General features: G+C 47.5%; 1 protein-coding gene across 1 annotated transcript; it reads left to right on the top strand.

Moving 5' to 3' along the window:
• Positions 1-431: 431 nt before the first annotated feature.
• PCK2 (phosphoenolpyruvate carboxykinase 2, mitochondrial) lies at positions 432-11,081 on the top strand. Its single transcript, XM_020967028.2, has 11 exons — positions 432-498; positions 591-801; positions 4,715-4,960; positions 5,846-6,030; positions 6,116-6,319; positions 6,605-6,792; positions 7,130-7,292; positions 7,601-7,819; positions 9,544-9,681; positions 9,987-10,082; positions 10,389-11,081. Exons 1-11 carry the CDS (start codon positions 438-440, stop codon positions 10,841-10,843), a joined length of 2,166 nt encoding a protein of 721 aa, XP_020822687.2. The 5' UTR covers positions 432-437; the 3' UTR covers positions 10,844-11,081.
• Positions 11,082-16,339: the final 5,258 nt, after the last annotated feature.

The following is a 16,339-nucleotide window of genomic DNA, read 5'->3' as shown; positions in this document are numbered from 1 at the left end:
AAAAACCTTAGCAACCTGAGGCTAAAGGGGTCGGGTCTCCCAAGGAAAAGAATGTAGAACGCTAGATCTGAAGTCAAAGGACCTGAGCCTGAACCCTCTCCTCGGCTCCTAAAAAACCCATGTGACCTTGGGCCACTTACTGAACCTCTCTGTGCCTCAGTTTCCTCAACTGTATCATAAAGGGGATTGGACAAAATAATCTTTAGGATTGCTTTCAGCTTTGAATCCTGGAGAAGGTGGTCTCCCAGAGCACTGGAAGTCTCCCTGTGGACCAGGACATCCACTTTGGGAGACTTCTCCAGGCCGTCTAGTAGAGCGTCTTCGGTCGCTGTCTATCAGAAAGCAAGAAGTCCCCTGAGTTACATCATGCGGAGAGAGGAGTGGCCTGTCAGAGGGTGGGTCCGGGCAGAGAAGCCGGAGCTGGGGCCGGCTGTCCAATGGGAAAGATGCGAGGCTGGGAGCGATGGGGACGCCCTGGCCAGAGGGGCGCTGCTGGAGGTGGGGGTTGGACCTAGGGGGATGAAGCTGGGTGGCGGGGTCTGGGTGACAGACAGGTACCGGGGTAAAAGGGTTCCCGCTGTCCCTCCCAGGTTTCGTCCCCAGCCCCGCCTTCGCCGTCTCCTTCTTAAGCAGCTCCCGCCCTAGTCCCAGCTCCCGCCACCGCTGGCCTTCGTCAGTGTCCCCCGCCCCCTCCATCTCTGCTCCCCTGATCGGGCTCCCAACCCTCCAGCAGCCCCGGCTTCGTGTTCTGCGTGCGCTCCGGTCAGATCCCATGGCCTCTCTGTATCGCCCCTGTCTGCGGTGAGTGAAGCGTAGCCCAGAGCCGCCACCTCCTCCCCACCCCATCTCCACCCTGGCCTCTCTCTGTAGTCTCTCGGACCTGAGCCTCAGCTCTGCAACACCCCGCCCCGACACACACCTTGCCTCCTGTATACCTCATTCAGCCCTTCAGGCCCCCTCCCCACCCCCCTATCCTTTACCCCGAGCTGTTTGTGCATTAGTGGCCCGGGCCTCCGTGCCAACTTTTTCTTCTCTCTACCCTTTGGTCAGTCTGTCTGCCTCTTGCTGGCCACCACGTCCCATTCAATGAACTTCCTTTCCCTTCCTTCCCCTGCCTGACACATTGGCTTTTTCGTTCCTCGCTGGGAAGCTTTGCTCTAACTTCCTTCCCTTTCCTCCCTACGTTCTTCACGTGTTTGCTTCTGCTCTTCTCACCCATTCAGGTTTAACTCTTTTAGAAGCTTGGAAGGAAGGGTGCCTGGGCAAGTTGTGAGGGACAGCAAGGGAGATGGACTTACAGTGGGAGTCCTGGGGGGTGAGGGAAGTTAGTAAGAAAGAACCCATGTGGAAGTGAAGAACAGAGCTTCTTTGAAGGAGGTAAGAGGTAAACATCCATTCCCCCAGATTCCCTAGGAACAGAGCCTGGCAAGGAGCCCAGCACAACCGTAGGGACCTCTGGGAGCAGGGTAAAGAAAGCAAGGGTGAAGTGGAGGAGGGGAGGAAGGACCATTGCATTTCTATGGCCTGCTTCCTCCACTTCCTAGTCCTGGGCCCTTAGCCCAAGTACATCTCTTCTGGTTCATATACTCTCTCTCTCACTCTCTCTCTCTCTCTCTCTCTCTCTCTCTCTCTCTCTCTCTCTCTCTCCCCCCCCCCCAAATCTCTCTCCAGCTGCCAGCACTCTTCTCTCTACCTGCTTGTCCCTGGTCCCCTATCTGGTCACAACCTATTCTGATCCCCTATCTCTCCACAGACTGTCCCAGACAACCCTTGTGAATGAAGAAGAAAGTCTTCTTAAGGACGTTGTGGGAGGTGGGGGGAGGGGGAAGGGCCTTCATCATAAACCTTCTAAGATAGACCACAATCCACAAGATAGTTATAAATTCATTCATTTCAATTCAGTTTATTTCAATAGTATTTAGGATAACTCCCAGACTTCTTTCCAGAAAGATAATCTTCCAAAGAGAGCAGCAGAAGTTGAAGCTATAGAGTCCCTCCCTACCTTATCCCTAGGCGTCTCTGTTTGATCCAGTTTTGGCAGCACTGGCCAACTTACCTCCTCACCCCAGCCTGGTCTTACCTCTCTGAAACTGGTTGGGGGGGGGGGACCAGGAGGACAGGTCTGCAATCTATTTATCAGCTGTCTTCAAATGGTCACTATAATTTCCAGGTGTCATTTTCAGAAGCCCTCTAAAGTGGTGCCTCTCCCAGACAGAAAGAGGGGGAGGAAGCTGATTCATGTAACTGTTGGGAGATTCTGGTGGGTGACTCCCTTCTACTTCTGCGGGAGGAGGGCAGCTCCATTCTCTTGGCCTTTGTTATCTCTGGGTTGCCCTACCCTGGTTTCAGGCCAATCAGAGCAACCCCCTCTTCCCTTTCCTCCCAACCCCCACCCCAGCCCCCAGAATCTGGAAGGGCAGGGGCAGGGCCAGAGGGGTGTGGGTCAACACAGGGCTGAGGCACCAGCTCTCATGCCAGTCTGCCTTGTAAACAGTTCTTTCAAGTCTGCCAGATGGCAGAACTTCTTTCCCCCTTGTTGAAACTAGTAGTGGTGACTGGAATGGCCAATGCTTGTCAGCAGTATTTTGCTGAGGTGCTGAGAGTCATTCTAGAAACACTAGAGAATTCTGTCCCTACTGGCAAAAGTTACATACAATTTCGTTTTGAAGGCAGAATATAGGTGTATGAAAAAATATAACATTTACAAAGAAACAAATGCAGTAACATTAGATAAATTACCAACATAAGTATGGCATCTTAAGTACCATTCTGGCTAGTGACATAAAGTTGCCAAGCAGCCTGGATCACATTTATAGCCCCATGGTATGTTAGAAAGGCAGCTAGGCTGAGTAGTGGATAGAGTGCTGGACCTGGCTTTAGATAGTGTTGTTGAGGAGTCATTTCAGTTGTATCCAACTCACTGTAACCCCATTTGGGGTTTTCTTGGCAAAGATACTGGAGTAGTTTGCCATTTACTTCTCTAGCTCATTCTACAGATGAGAAAACTGAGGCAAACTGAGGGTCCAGTGATCTTGCCCAGGGTCACACAGCTAGAATTGATCTATCACTGACCGGACATCACTCATTCTTTCAACAAATATGTATTAAACATATGCTATTACATTCAAGGCACTATCTGAATATACAGATAAAAGTCACAGTCTCCTCCCTCAGTGTGCTGGACTGATAGGGTACATTCACAGATAACTATCAGGTAGGGTGTGACAGGGAAAGGAGGAGATCCAGAACAAGTGACTTAGGAAAAGGTGAGGAGGGAGAGACCCTTTTCATCTGGGGACTTTGAAGGAAAAGGACTCTGAAAGGTAAAGACAAATAAGAAGTCCATTCCCAATGTGTGGGACTGTTGAGGTTTAGGGGTTTAGGGATGCTGGGACCTCAAAAAAGTGACATTCGAGATCTGCCCGGATGAATTTGACCCAAGCCTTTTTTCAGCCAAAGATAAGGTTTATTAAAGATTTGCCATGTTGTCCAGACTCTGAATCTGAACATTTATGACGCCTCAGCCATTGGCTAGCTTTTAAGAATCTGAGCACCTTAATGGAGACAAGATGGATCTTATACACAGAAATATTGTGGGAGGGATCTAGGAGTGGTTAAGTAGGCTGGGGTGACTGAGAGGTAGAATGGGGTCTAGATAAGATCAAGGGTAGGAAGTGGGGGGTGGGGCATAAGGACATAATAGACAATGAAGGGCTGGGCTAGGTTAAGGGTAACAAGAATTCAGAGACTGGGCACAAGCAAAATGAATGGTGAGTTTAGTGGAGTATAGCCTCAGGTGAAAACTAAGGACTTCCTTGATCAAGTGGGAGAATTCAAGGAGGGGGTTTCCAAAGCCTGTGCCCCATCATTCCCTCCTCAAACAAAGAGGACCCAAATTATTTTAGGGTAAGGGGCAAAGGTCTTGTCTTGGGCCTGTGCCCTGTCAGGACCACCTGGGCAAAACTCAGGGGGAAGTGTAGAAATGTCATCTGGAGATGGGGGACATGGCACAGTTGCAGGTAATGGCTGGTAATCCTGCCGTGGCTTCAACATGGAGAGTGTGGTGGAGAGTGATGTGAAATAAGGCTAAAATCATAGATTGGACTCTTGTAAGGGAGGACTGAATGCCAGTTTAAGGAGTTTATTTTTTCTAATGTAGGTGCCAGGAAGACAAGTGTCAACACAAACCGGTTGTGTGGCCCTGGGCTAGTCACTTAACCCTCTTGATGTCTCATCTCTGGGACTATATATAAATTGCAGACCTTCATGGGTAAAGAGAGTTCTTCACCAAGGAATTCCCTATACCAGTGAAATTGCTAGTCTATGCCCAAATCCAGGCAAGAAGGAAGTTCTAGAGGTTTTTGAGTAAGGAGGGGAGTGATAGGATCAAAGGTGGAAGTAGCTGGGGGCTATCAGGTAACTGACAGTGGAGGGCTGGGCTACCTTAAGGGTAATGGAGAACTGGGTGATAATGAAAGGCCAGTAGATAGAATTATAGCCTCAGGCTACTACTAGAGACGGCCTTGATCACGAGGGAAAGGAGATTTGGACTCCAGAGTCTAAGGTAGGGTTTTCCAGGGCCAGACAGATGAAACCCAAATTCTATTTCTGGGGTAAGGGACAAAGGTCTTGGCTTGGGCCTGTACCCCATCACCCCCACATCTCCTACCACAGAGTCCACCCTGGTCATCACTATCCTTCCCCTCTCTTCTAGGCTGGGTTGGCATGGTTTGAGCCCCTGGGGTTATGCCCCAAATCGACGCAACCATGCATTTCGGATAATCAGTGGAGATTTGGGTCACCTTCCAGCTAAGGTGAGGGACTTTGTGGAACAAAGTGCTCGCCTGTGCCAACCAGAAGGCATCCATATCTGTGATGGCAGTGAGGCCGAGAATGATGCCATACTGGCCCTGCTGGAACGTGAAGGCATTGTCCGAAAGCTCTCCAAGTATGACAACTGGTGAGTCTGATGGTAAAGGACAGACCAAAGGCTAGACATACGAGGTACTGAGACAAGCCAATGTTGGTACATAAAGGCAAAGACTAACCATAGGTTTTGAAGACCAACCTTTCTTAGCTGAACCAACCCAAAAAGAACTAGCAGATGGGGAATCCTGGGAGGAAAGAATCATGGGCTTGAGGAATATCTTCATTTTTATATTTAAATGAAGAACATGCAGATCAACATCTTTGAGTGGTTTGTTTTTTCCCCTCAGGCAATTACGGTTAAGTGACTTGCCCAGGGTCACCCAGCTAGTAAGTGTCAAGTGTTTGCTCTGAGGCCAGATTTGAACTCAGGTCATCTGGGCCGGTGCTCTATCCACTCCACCACCTAGCTGCCCCAACATCTTTTGAGTTTTAAGATTACCAACTTGGCCACTTTTTGCTTAGGGCAGAGGCAACCACAGTACTGGGAATATGGAAAACTAAACCAAAGACTGGAGATAATCTAAACTGGAACAGGGGTTCTTAACCTGGGTTCCATGAACCTGATAGATTTCAGGGGGTCTGTGAACTTGGATGGGGAAGATTTACATCTCCATTTCAATAAAATTGGTTTCTTTTGTAATCCTATATATTTTATGCATTTGAAAAGATTGTACTGAGAAAGGGTCCATAGATTTCACCAGATTGCCAGAGCAGGGTCTAAGACACAGAAGAAGGTTAAGGACCCCTAGTCTAGAGTGATTAAGGGAAGTGATATGGGAAAAGGGAAAACAGTCTAGGGATAGAACTGACATGCTGTAGACCCTGAATAGATGGGAGAAAGAGGAGAGGGATGCTTTGGGATGGCCTGATTCCCAGGCGCTGACTGACCACTCTTTACCTGGCACCCCCTTCCCAGCTGGCTGGCTCGAACTGATCCCAAGGATGTGGCCCGAGTAGAAAGCAAGACAGTGATTGTGACAGAGTCTCAGAGGGATACAGTGCCCATCCCAGCTGATGGAGCCCATGGGCAACTGGGCAACTGGATGTCACCAGCCCAGTTTCAGAAAGCTCTGGATGAGAGGTTTCCTGGCTGCATGCAGGGTAATTCTGGGCAAGGGATACAGTCATGAATGAGGAGATGGGGAAGGTTGAAGCCAGGATCTCTGACCCAGATTTGTTTCCCCAGGCCGTACCATGTATGTACTTCCATTCAGCATGGGCCCTGTGGGGTCCCCCCTATCCCGTGTGGGTATTCAACTCACTGATTCCCCCTATGTGGTAGCCAGTATGCGAATCATGACACGACTTGGGAAGCCTGTGCTTCAGGCCTTAGGGGATAATGACTTCGTCAAATGTCTGCACTCTGTGGGCCAACCTTTGCCCCTGGAAGGTGAGAATCAAGACCTAGAAATCTGCACATACACACCCACCCACCACTCACCCACCCCACATCCTGAAAGAAGAAAGACCCTAAGACAATATCTATCGAAAGAGGAAACTGAAATTCTGTCCCAAAGTGGAAAGATCATCCCCATCCCCAGTTTTCTGAGAATCTCCCCCTTAAGTACCTTTTCTGCCCAAGAGGAGAGAATGCCCCTCAAGGACGCCACCTAACCCCAAACCCCTTGAAGATTTTGTATCCTTGCCAGATGCCCCCATAAACCATTGTCCCCAGGGGAGCTGGTGAACCAGTGGCCGTGCAACCCTGAGAAAACTCTGATTGGTCATGCGCCTGACCAGCGAGAGATCATCTCCTTTGGCAGCGGCTATGGTGGCAATTCCCTGCTGGGCAAGAAGTGCTTCGCGCTTCGCATCGCTTCCCGACTCGCCAGAGATGAGGGCTGGCTAGCTGAGCATATGCTGGTGAGGGAGGGGCTAGGGATGATGAGGGCTGGCTACTAAGGGTGGGACAAAGGAAAGTACCTGGCCTGCCCCAACCAAAGCCACCCCCCCACCCCCTTCTCATTGGTTATACTGCCTTGTTGATGGGCTACTTGGGCTCCTGGCTGCTCCCAGACCAGGTGTCCCTGCCTACCCAGAATCCAGGTGGCAGGGAGGGGCAGGTATTTAATGAACAAACTCCTAAGCAACCACTGCCTCTCAGTTCTACAAACCACTAGGCACGGACCCCTTCTTGCTTCTGCAGAACTTCTATGACATAGGTAGTGTGCCTCTGAATATCTCCCCTGTTCCCCTTCAGATCCTGGGCGTCACAAACCCTGCCGGGAAGAAACGATACGTCTCAGCTGCCTTCCCTAGTGCCTGTGGCAAGACTAACTTTGCCATGATGCAGCCCACACTGCCCGGCTGGAAAGTGGAATGTGTAGGTGATGACATTGCCTGGATGAAGTTTGACAGTGATGGTGAGAAGCCTTACACACACACACACGTCTCCATTCATCAAGTTAGCCATCTCTTACCTTTTCTGGAAATTGGACAGCCTTTCCCTCTGGCACTGTTAGGGATCACCCCTGCCCTGCATACAGCACGATGCCCGCATTGCTCAGGAGGTTCAAGAGCCCTCTCTCCTGCAGTTATTACATTTGGCTTAGGGCCAAGGAGGGAGACAGGGCATAGAGCTCTGAGCTTCCTTCCCTTGTCTCATCTCCCAACTTTTCTCTCTCCACCCTTCTCTCTTTCTACCTACTCTCCTCACTCCCTTCTCCCCCAGGCCGCCTTCGAGCTATCAACCCTGAAAATGGATTTTTCGGTGTGGCACCTGGAACTTCTGCAACAACAAATCCCAACGCTATGGCCACAATCCAAAGCAATACACTCTTCACCAATGTGGCTGAGACTAGTGATGGTGGCGTATACTGGGAAGGCATCGACCAGACCCTCCCTCCTGGTGTCACCGTCACTTCCTGGTTGGGCAAGGCCTGGAAACCAGGTGAGTGAAAAGGACCAAGTCACAGGGCACAAGTTTAGAGTATGGTCTCAGTGAATGGAGGGGACTGTTTCTTTGACCTACCTCAATCCCTACTTTGTTATTGTTCAGTCGTTTCAGTCGTGTTCAACTCTTCATGACCCCATTTGGCGTTTTCTTGGCAAAGATACTGGAGTGGTTTGTCATTTCCTTCTCCAACTCATTTTACAGATGAGGAAACTGAGGCAAACAGGGTTAAGTGACTTGCCCAGGGTCACACAGCTAGTAAGTGTCTGAGGCTGGATTTGAACTCTTGAAGATGAGTCTTCCCGACTCCAGGTCTGACACTCTATCCACTGTACCACCTAGCTGCCCTAACCCCCACTAGATATGTAGACTTCCAGCCTCCTCCAATACCATAGTATTACAAAAGCCTTTTCCTCTAGAACTCCTGGATTCTGGCCCTCCCCAACAGTCCCTGCAACCCAGCAAGAACTTTTTCTTATTCCTTGAGGTCTACTTGTGGGAGGAGGGAACATTCATCATCATACTTGGCCCTCAGCCACCCTTTCTGCAACCTAACCCTGGCATCATCCTTCATTGTATAAGTATTGTTTTTAAGCTCACTTCTCCTTACCTTCCCTCACCTTTTTCCTCAGGCTAAGTAATCCCATTTCCCTTAGTATTTTCCCATTAACCAGTTTTTCAATCCTTTCATCATCTTTGGGTCCTTCTTCTGACCCCCTCCCTTAGCTTTCTCTGTCCCTCTGAAGTACAGAACTCTTGTGTGGGTCACAGCAGGGAGGAACATAATGGAAAGATGGTCTCCCTGTGGTTCCTATAGCCTGTATTCATACTTTCAGTGTCCATTATCACAGTCACCCTCCTCTATATAATCACCCTTCATCTTCTCAAAGACCATTATTAAGCTCCATACCACACACCCAAACCTTCCTATTCAGTGCAGGAAACCCAGAAAATTAAATCTTTCCCCATAGCTCAGTTTCCCAAACCTTTCATCATATTTGGAGCCAGTAGCATAACTAAGATGTCTTATGACTAATGCTAGTTCCTGGATATATACTCTATAGCAGGGTACGGAGGGAGGAGTGGATAGGAGAGGGTAGAACAGTGAACGACACTGCTCCCTGGGTGAACAGTCAAAATCAGAGAAAATAATGTTGGCCAGGTGTCTCCCAGCCCAGAAATCTGACCTTTAATTCCAAGGTTAGAAGGAGCAGTGTTCTACACTCATTAAAGATTTAGGAGGTTTCCCTTGGAACATTTCCCCACTTCTGGTCCCAACACATTTTTCTGAGGTGTGCCTAAGTGCTATGGTACTATCTGTATATTGTCAATTCAATTTAACAAGCTAAGCTAAGAACTGACCCTCATACTCCTGTCAGGGTCTGAGCAGAGACCGTCACAAGAATCTCCAAATATCACACCAGGGATAAACTTCTACTTACTCTAACCCAAGTAATTTACAAGGAAGGGCTGTCACATCACAAGCCCCAGATCCTTTCTGGATTCCAGGTACTATCCCATTTCTTTATCTGCAAACAGTAAGCCCTAGCACCAAAGAAGAAAGAACATTCTCTTCTTGGGGAGTGAGACTGACTCCAGAGTTGGGGAAAGAGCCCATTACCCTGTTCTGAGTTGCAGGAAGACTACCCAAAGAGTTGTGGACAAATAGTAGGGCACATATAGAGTTGGGTTCAAAGTAAAAGTGTCTGTCTCGGGGTCAGGTGACAAGGAGCCCTGTGCACACCCCAACTCACGATTCTGTGCCCCGGCCCGCCAGTGCCCCATCATGGACCCTGCGTGGGAGGCCCCTGAAGGTGTGCCCATCGATGCCATCATCTTTGGAGGACGACGACCCAAAGGTATAGTCTGTGCAGGTTCAGCACATTGAGAATCTGCTTTCTGGCTCAGTGATCTCATTCTATATTGGGAATCTTTCCCCTCCCTGTATACAGAGGTTGAGTTCCTTCAGTCCAGATTCTCAATTGAAGGAAGCCTTCTTCAGAGTTCCCATCTCTTCTACCTCAGGGATATCAGATAGAGACTGAGAGGAAGACAGTAGGTCCAAGTTAATCTATATGGCACTGGAAGGAACATTTTAGTCAGAGGGGATCACTTGAGGGCTGGGAAAAGGTCTGTTTGTAATCCTGTTTAATTGGCTTCCCAGGAGTACCTCTAGTATATGAAGCCTTCAACTGGCGCCATGGTGTCTTTGTGGGCAGCGCCATGCGTTCTGAGTCCACTGCTGCAGCTGAACACAAAGGTGAGTCCCCCTGCCCATCACTAATGCCACATCCCCCTTCCTGGCCTTGCATCCATAGGTAGATCCCAATCACCGATCATCTCTTAGGCCTCCTCAAGCCCCTCCTTATCTTCTGACCCTATCTACCTTTTTCACATCAACTGCAAGGACCCCATGGGAAAGCTGTCACCATCCAGCTCCTTCATCGTGCACTGAGGGAATCCCAATAGCTCATCTATTACATAGCTCCCCTAATCCTGGCTCACAGGTACCCCCTTCTCCTTCCAAGCAAGGAAGATAACCTGTCACCCTATTCCACTTTCCCAGGGAAGACTATTATGCATGATCCATTTGCCATGCGGCCCTTTTTTGGCTACAACTTTGGGCATTATTTGGAGCACTGGTTGAGCATGGAGGGGCGACAGGGAGTTCAACTTCCCCGGATCTTCCATGTCAACTGGTTCCGGCGTGATGCAGCAGGCCGATTCCTATGGCCAGGCTTTGGGGAGAATTCTCGTGTGCTGGACTGGATCTGCCGAAGGCTAGAGGGTGAGGACAGTGCCCAAAAGACACCAGTGGGGCTAGTGCCAAAGGAAGGGGCACTGAATCTGAGTGGCTTGGGGTCTGTGGACTTCTCAGAGCTGTTCTCATTGCCTAAAGAGTTCTGGGAGCAGGAGGTCCGTGAAGTACAAAGCTACCTGAGGGAGCAGGTCAACCAGGACCTGCCCCAGGAGGTACTGGCTGAGTTAGAGGCACTAGAGGGGAGAATACAAAAAATGTAATCTGGGAACACAGGGGCAGAGATACATACACACAGTAAGAGAGGTTGTACTAGCTACCTCCCTTTCAAGAGGGGAGCTATAGAGAGACAGTTGTAAAAAATAAGAGCAACTTTGACTTGACTAATAACTTTTATAGAGGCCACAAACTGAGATGTGGTTGTTATATACACTGTCTAAGCTGTTGTTTCAACAACAATTTTCATTTATTTTGCATAAAGTTTGCATAGTTTTTTATTAACTTTGAATGCACATAGATATTATTCACTATTTTCAACACTTCTCTACCAGTTCTGTGATCCTCTTCCCCCTAACCCCTCAATTTATCCCCATTGAAGTCTTTGCTGATCCAGACTGCAAAAAATTCCTAGCTGGTTGCATGAATCATGTCTCGCCGTGCACACTGCTACTGGGGAGCCCAAAAAGGAAGGAGGGGAGGAAGCAACGTGCAACCTTCATCCTCCCAACACAGAAAGTGTACATCAAGAAAGAGGTGGATTGGAGTTAGTAGGACCCACATGTGAATCTCTCTTCTGCCATTTGCTATCTGTGTCACCTTAAACACGGCCCTTGGGTTCTCTGGGCATCACTTTCTTCATCAATAAAATGAGAGGCTTGGGCTTTGTGACCTCCAAGGCCTCATCCAACTCTAAATCTATGAGTTGCAGAACCTAGTCAGTCCCAAAGTTGGGGCTTCAAACTTCGAACTCTTGGCTTCTCTAAGCAATATAAAGAAAGTCCTAGGGTTTCTTCCTTTTTTACTGATCCTCCTCCCCAGTGCCCTACCTTTTTCTCCAACCTTCCAACCTCAAATTCTTCTCTATCTCAAGACAGAAAAAAGTGTTCAGAACCTCACATTCAACAAAGTCCTGGTTCCCTTTGCAATGAACCAGTCCTTTTCCATGTGCTATGGAGAAATCCTAGAGGCAGTGGAAAGAATGCTAGATTTGGAGTCATAAGACCTGGGTTCAGATCATGATTCTGACACTTAACACATGTGTCACAACCTCTCCAGGCCTCATTTTCCTTGACTAAGAAGCAAGGGGGTGGACAAGATAACCAACAAGGTCTCCTCAAGCTCTAAATTATGATTCTATGACTTCTTCTTGTTCATATCTCATGCCTCTTCTCTCTTGCATAATCATCTCTAACATCCACTAACTTCCTGGAAATAAGGTTAGCAAATTTACAAATGATGCTGAAGTGGGTGTCATCGGTGGTTTGTACCCTGATAATAAGACCAAGATCCAATTAATAAAATGGAAAACACAGAGAACCCTTCATGGGGGGGGAGTGGAAAGAATAGTCCTGAATCAGAGGGTGACTGACTGTTTAAACAATACAAAGATCTATGGGTCATAATGGACCATGTGCTGAAACCAAGTCAACAATATAGTATATAGCTGGGGGGTTTTTTAAGTGAACACAATCCCATTCCAGTAATCCAATGGCTCTCTGATCTTATCAATGTCCAATGTTACAAATGAAAGCGTGTGCATTCCTGCCCATCCTATGTAAATGTGTGGCATCCTATAAATCTGACACAGGAGTCTACCCAATGTACTGGTTTTTTTCATTTGCTTTTGTTGCTGTTCTTTTAACATTGTAAGGATTCCACTGGAACACATTAGCTGATCATTCCTCACTGTCAGAGGGCCACAGCTGGAAGGGACCTCAGTGCTTTCATTTTACAGTCACTATATGACAAGCTCAACTTTTTTTTTTTCATGATACATTTCTACACCTCTCTGATGGCATCCTTTACCCTGCCTCTCCTGTACAGTTCTTCATTATAACATATTGCAGCCTTCTCACATTCACTCACTGGCTTCTCCACTGTCCTTTGGATGATCCTTGACTTAAGTTCTTCAGAGTAGTATTCCACACCTTGTAGACGAACAGCACTACTAAAAGGACCTCCCAATTAAATCAATCTGCACTTTGATACTTTGTGACTTCAGTACAAGAGTGAGCATAGAACAATGGTGGGGGGGGGGAAATATTTCAAGAATAAGAAGTAAGAAAAGTCAAAGGTTTGTTAAACATACAGAAGTTTCGTGCCTATATAAATGAATACTTCAAGAAGATTTGGGAGTTAATAGACATGGTAAACAATATAACAAAAAAATGAAATTATATTTTAACAGACAGGGAACAACTCATTATAATGTGGGAAACACTCATGAATCAGCTGTCTGTATCCAGTCAGACCACTAACTTGATAGAGAGAGCAAAGTTCAAAATTAATACAAAACTAGAAATAAAAACAAGGGAGGAAAATAGGGCATTCAAGTGAAACAACTTTAACTACCATAGCTGCTTACTATTTAAAAAATCACAATCGTAGGCTTCATAGATAGCACATAATAACTTCGAGGTAAAATTCTATTCAACACTTGAAATCATGTGTCTTGTTCTAGTATGCGTGGTTAAGTGAGTGTTAGAGGTTTAGAAATATATTGTCTGAGCAAAGGGGAAAGGAACAGGTATTCCCACACCATGTAGTCATTCAGGGGCATAACAGCCCCTGAAGGACAAAGATAGTATCTCACAGTTTATACAGTACCATGTACAATTAAGCCTGTATAAAGTATTTTTATGAGGACAGTAAGATTGGTCTAGAATACTTCAAGCCAAAGATAATTGGGAGAAAATGTTCTTCCTCGTGGCTAGGGCTGGGTATGAATTAAACAATATAAGCAGCTGCACTGGCGTTACTTACTACATAAAAACTTAGGTTGCTCCAAACTACAGAGAACTGCACTTGCCCAATAATTCAGGGCAGTAGGTATCCTGACCACTGGTGGGGAAGCAGGGATCTAAAGGGCCAACTGACTGTCCTGGTTTGCCCCCATCTGCCCTCTGGTGGACATGCTAGTAAGCAGGAAAATGACCTAAAACAACAACACTTACTGAGAAGCTATTCAGTATAGGCTATGTGGAGCACGGGGAAAGGCACTGGGGAGAGGGTGGGGAGAAATGAAAGAAACAAGACAAAGGGCCCTTTCCCTTTCATACAGCTGGGGAGAAATAGTACATGAGCACATAAAAAAGAACATTCACTAAGCAACAAAAGGCAAATGATTATAGAGTTTTGCCTCACTTGATTCAGAGTGAGGGGGAGAAATCTGATTTTAAAGTGAATTATAAAATGCTTTTCAAAAAATTTATTATTTCAAGTAATAACACTGTAACTAGCTTTTTTTGCAGGGGGGAGAGGCTAGGCAATGGGGTTAAGTGACTTGCGCAGAGTCACACAGCTAGTAAGAAGTGTCTGAGGCTGGATTTGAACTCAGGTCTTCCTGACTCCAAGTACCATTGTGCCACCTAGGTACCCCTGTAACCAGTTCTTTACAGCTACTTCACAAAAGGACTTTCATGTAAGTATTTTGCTGGTAGTTTCCTACAGCGCCACAAAATAGGCAAGGAAAGGATTTCCCCCAGTTTACAGATAAGGAAATGGCCCAGAAAGTTTAGGTGACTGGCTGTGTCATTCAGCGAAGTAGTGGGGTGCTAGGTTCCCAATCCCATGCTGTGTAGGTCCTGACATGTGTGTCCAATGATACATAGGTAAAAAATCTAACTTGGTCTCAGGCTACAATAAAAGAGGTCCAGTGGTCAGAATGAGGAAGGCAGAAGTATCACGATATTGTGCTCCAGTGAGGCTACTCCAGGAATACTATGTTCACATCTGGGCATGATATTTTAGGAAGGACACTCGAAAACTAGTGTTTTATCTAGAGTCAAGTGACATGATGGTGAGGTAATTTGAAGCTATTCTATACCAGTATCAGTAAATTTTTAAAAATTATTTAGCCTGGGGAAGACAAAATTTATGGAGAAGGATGCATTGTAGAAGTGAATTTGGCCCCACAGAACAAAACTGGGAGCAAACATGGGAAGTGCAGAGATGTAAATTTCAGCTGGATGTAAGGAGAAGTGAATACCCATCCCAAGAAGCCTTCTAGTGAAGGTTATCTAGATGGCCCCTTTTTGGTGGGTTTCAGTAGGAGTTAGGCCTCTGAAGTTCCTCCCCTTACTCTAAGACTCTAATTATGTCTCCTTACTCCTAGGCCTCTGCTTTTTCCACATCACACTGCTTTAGTTCATATTTAGGGGCAGCTTAGTGAGGAAGTGGTTAGAGCCATGTACTTGGAGTCAGGAAGACCTAAGTTCAAATACAGTCTCAGTCACTTTCTAGCCGTGTAACCCTGAGCAGGTCACTCAGTTTCCCCAACAGTTAAATGGTGACAATTATAGCACCTACCTCTCAAGAGTTGTAAGGATCAAGTAAGATATTTATAAAGAAAGCACTTAGCACAGTGCCTGGCACATAGTGCTATATTGGATTATCCTATAGAATACAAAGTTCATACTATATAATCTACACAGCTAAGCTAAGCCATAAATGGGTACAAGTGAAATGATCCCAATTTAAAAATTATAGGGAGGTGTCGTTCAAGTATTTGAAAAGTTGTCTTGTGGAATAGGTAGACCGCACTTATACTGTTTAGCTCTAGAAGGCAGAATTAGGAGCAAGAGGTGGCAGTTCTAGGGAGGCAAATGCAGGCTTTGATGTCCAGGAAGAGAAAAAAACTTGCTAATAGGCTGCATCAGGATGGGGTGGGTTCTCAGTCTTCAAGCACAGGCTGCACTTGCCTGGTAGGCAACGGTGGGGGATTCCTTTTATTTATAGTTTGGACTAAACGGCCCATAGGCTCCCTTCCAACTCTCCAGTTCTGTGATTCTATAAATATACATCCCATCTTAATGTGACATAAACATGTGGCAGAGGAACAGAGATCACCAAAAGTGAGGCAGGGTCCCTGGTATGTAGCCCTACCTACCTAAAAGTAGGCTGTAGAGTGGGGGTGGGGAACCTGAAAGCTGCCCTCTGGTGCAGAGGAAGGACTCTGCTAGCTCAGCACAACAAAGGGACTTTGCCTCTCCACACCTCCAGTTTGGAGGGGGCTCCCCCCAAGACGTGGCAGTTCTCGGCCTTGGACTCAACCTTAGTTACATATCAACCAGGAGGAGGAGAGGAGCCGGGGTACCCGGTCAGGGGGTGGGAGGATGGGGGGCGGAGGGGGAGTATGACCTTGGACCCTGCATGCAATCCTGAGGGTGGAGTTGGGGGGGTGGGGCGGATACTGTTTAGAGATCTGCAATTAGAGATCCCAGGGAGGTGCTGGAAGAAAAGATCCACAAACACCTGGGGAGAGGGTGGGGGAGCAGGTCAACAGCCAAAGGCCAAGGTCAAGTGCGTTCCAAACAGCCGGGGTGGTGGGTGGAGGAGCGGGGCGGACATCTTTAGGGCGGGTCTGCCTGGGCTCCAGGAGACAGATTTAGGGGCGCCTGTCCTGGATGTGGGGTGTGGGGCATTGGGTCAAAAGCAGCCACGGATTATCTGGGGAACAAGCCCAGCTAGGGCAGTGTTTCTTCCCCCAGGGCGGGCCTGGGCCAGCGGCTGGGCTTCCGCCTAGGAGGCAGTCTCGATGG

Source organism: Phascolarctos cinereus, unplaced genomic scaffold, assembly GCF_003287225.1.
Source record: "Phascolarctos cinereus isolate Bilbo 61053 unplaced genomic scaffold, phaCin_HiC Scaffold_3;HRSCAF=262, whole genome shotgun sequence".
Lineage (NCBI taxonomy): Eukaryota > Metazoa > Chordata > Mammalia > Diprotodontia > Phascolarctidae > Phascolarctos > Phascolarctos cinereus.
Note: the sequence above shows the minus strand (reverse complement) of the source record. Positions and strands in the feature narration are given on the sequence as shown.